Below are 3143 nucleotides of genomic sequence, written 5' to 3' on the forward strand. Positions count from 1 at the left end.
ACGTGCATTTAAGCGTGTAGAGCGATGGAAAGATCGAGCGAAAAGAGACGATATTACTCCTCATATCGAGTATTTTTTTTATAAAGAGGAACGATACACAGGGTTGATTCGTAACGAAAAGGAAAAACAGGAGAGTCACTCCTTTTCGTATTTGCCTCGATATACGTACCGGAATATATATATAGCCGTCATCACAAGGCGATGATACATGTCTCGTGCTTCTAATGGGGAATTTGGTATAGTTGACCATAATCTGAGAAACAAGAGGAAGAATTTTTGTTTACGGGATTACAACAGAGAATTTGCCTATATACGTGTGGTGCATATAAGATAGATAGTATAATAGATATATTGAATGCTCCTTTTGAGAATTTTCTAACAATTTAATCATATGAAAATTTAAATTATTTTGAATTTACTCAAAATTTAAAATTCTTTAGCCTTAAAGTTGAAAAACTTAATCAATAAATAAAAGAAGGGCAACGAGCCAATTATACTGTAAGATATTTAATCGTATATATACAAACGTTTCGACACCGATCGGGTCATTTTCAATGTAAAACAACAAACACTCTTACATAAATTATCGGAAAATTCAGTCAAATTATAATGTCTAATAAAAAGTTTGGTTGTATTCATAAAATGCGGCCCATATGTAAAAATATCAAAGGAGATCTCATCTCACTTTTCATAATTCTACAATCTCACAAATAAATAATACATTAATGCGTTATAGTTTAAATTATTAATGTACATTTATAGTAAATTAAATTAAAATGCAAATTAGATAAAACATATATACCTTATATTGTCTTAATGATGTAAGATAGACGCCGAGAAGAAAACGCAATTAACAAAGTTATATTTAATAAAAAGTAAGCCATAATACAATTGGATGTAACATTTATATTCGACGATGTCAAGCGACGTTATGACAAAAAGGAAACAAAGAAATAGGAAAGATAATAGGAAGGAGACAAAGGACAATGTTAAGAGGGGGAAAGAGATTGGATAATATTTAGATATGATTCTGGCAGAGATTGTGTCATTTTATTTGTTTAGCCCATGCGTTTGTCGTTTTATGTGAACCATCTTCGATATCAATCTCTTATTAAAGAAAGCTTCTCTGTCTAAAATTTCAACATTGTCCCAGTCGAAATTGTGATTCTGGTCAATGCGGTGACTTGTGATCACTCTGTTGGGGATTTTGACTTCTTATTAATATTGGAGACATGTTCGTGTAATCTTGTCTTTAGTTGTCTTTTGTCTGACCCACGTAACTGGCTTCACAGTCATCACAAGTGATCTTGTAAACTACATTTTGATTGCGTAAGGGATCTAATTGATCTTTGCCCTTTTGAATAAAATTATTTAATGGTGTCGAAACGTTTGTATATACACGATTATTAAATATCTTACAGTATAATTGGCTCGTTGCCCTTCTTTTATTTATTGATTTATTCTAATTGAGTCATATTAACAATTATTGAAAAAACTTAAGTTATATATATTATAAAATACTTAAAAATCTTAAAAAATCTTTGTGTCTAGACATCTTTTATAAGCGCTTAAATATCTGAAACGTATGATACCTTTAAACTAAATTAAGATTATTGTTTGGATCTATATAAAATCGAGAATGGATTAAAATAATAATGTGAAATGTTATAATAAGTATTGAGAGAAAAGACCTTCAAAATTTTAATATAATAAATGTTTAAAGATTTCCAATATTTAAAAAAATTGTTTCCGAATAATACACGAAATGACTTAAGATATTCTCGTGATATCTCTATAAATTTTTATTCCAAATGTATCGAGATTATAACTAAGTACTTGCACACAAAGTGTATTGAGATCATACTCAGCAAACGCAGACATACATGGTATTTCTTAAATAACGGACACTAATCATAAAGCGCTATTTCTGATTAAAAATTGAGTCGAAAAGTCCTCTACCATTTTGCAACTTTCGTAATATATCTATATATAGTTAATGGTTGGACAGCCGGATACACGCTTACATTCAGCAATCTTTAGAAATTAATTTTAGATAATAATAGAAAATATTCGAAATAGTCGTGATTCGAAACAATTTGATATTTCAATCCATCGCATTTAGCAGCATAAAATCAGTTGTAAATACAATCTACATTCAGGTACAAAATATCTTTCATGTACCTTGGTAACGTTGGCACATCTGCACCATGTTACTGCCGCGAGACAGCCGTATATGAGGACTGTCAGCACCAAGCATTTGCAGTTCGGTTCTTTTTGCAGCGCGCCGCATAACGTCTGAGGAACTGGTCGCTGCTGAAGGTGAAAGATTAATGCACGAGGTTGTCAGTTATTTGCAAAATAAGAGCGAAAAACGGGAAAGCGTTTTCGAAAATTAACTTTCGGTAAGTTACAATTAATAAAAGTAACAAATTTATCTTAAGTGGTTTTTGTTCCTACTTTTTAACTGGAGCGTGCAATGCATCTTGAATTACTTCTAGCACTGACAGTCGGAAATGAATTTTTCTTGTAAACAAGATTAATATGATTTACATATACATATACTATATGAAGGATTCCGGAACGATCATAAAAAGCAAGAAAAATGAACAAAAGAAAAGAAGAAAACTGAACGATATTCTCATGTTTGCTAACGTACTTCCTCGTTTTCTCGATTCATTGTGATAACGATGTTACTGGGCCACTGTTGAATTGGATGATTATCAGCCGTTAAGGAGAAAATTACATCATTTCAGCATTGTCTACCTTTCGCTCGCTTTTCGCCGAAATGTGGACTTCCTCTTATGGTCCTGAAGGTATCACGATAACAATGTGAATCTATTATTCCTTTCTCAATGAAAACGTTCACAGGATCAAGATTACGTTACGTGCGAAAATTTGTGGGATAGTTATTGTATCATTATGGATGTATGTATAAGTTTTCTATCAATGCGAATTGCCCACTCGGAAATAATTTATCAGATACGGTATACATGCAATTTTGTATATACAGGGTGTCCCATTTTAAATAATGCATTAAGATTTCTCGAAAACTATGGTAGATACGGAAAAATGTTTCAAACAAAAGTTGTATGGTTTGGAGGAAGACATAAGAAGATACCATTGATTTGACCTTGGGTGGCGTC

At 31.8% G+C, this 3143-nt stretch overlaps 1 protein-coding gene across 1 annotated transcript in view; it reads right to left on the minus strand.

Annotated features, from left to right (window-relative positions):
• The window catches only part of LOC108726188 (transmembrane protein 151B), a 9802-nt gene extending 7005 nt beyond the window's left edge, over positions 1-2797 (minus strand). Inside the window, exons 1-3 of the mRNA XM_018453627.1 lie at positions 2657-2797; positions 2182-2313; positions 170-253 (exon numbers count right to left, since the gene is read on the minus strand). Of these exons, the coding sequence (XP_018309129.1) occupies positions 170-253; positions 2182-2313; positions 2657-2677 (237 nt within the window). The 5' untranslated portion in view covers positions 2678-2797. The remainder of the gene's footprint in view (positions 1-169; positions 254-2181; positions 2314-2656) is intronic.
• Between the last annotated feature and the right edge of the window lie 346 nt (positions 2798-3143).

This window comes from Mycetomoellerius zeteki, unplaced genomic scaffold (genome assembly GCF_001594055.1).
Source record: "Mycetomoellerius zeteki isolate Tzet28-1 unplaced genomic scaffold, Tzet1.0 scaffold398, whole genome shotgun sequence".
NCBI lineage: Eukaryota > Metazoa > Arthropoda > Insecta > Hymenoptera > Formicidae > Mycetomoellerius > Mycetomoellerius zeteki.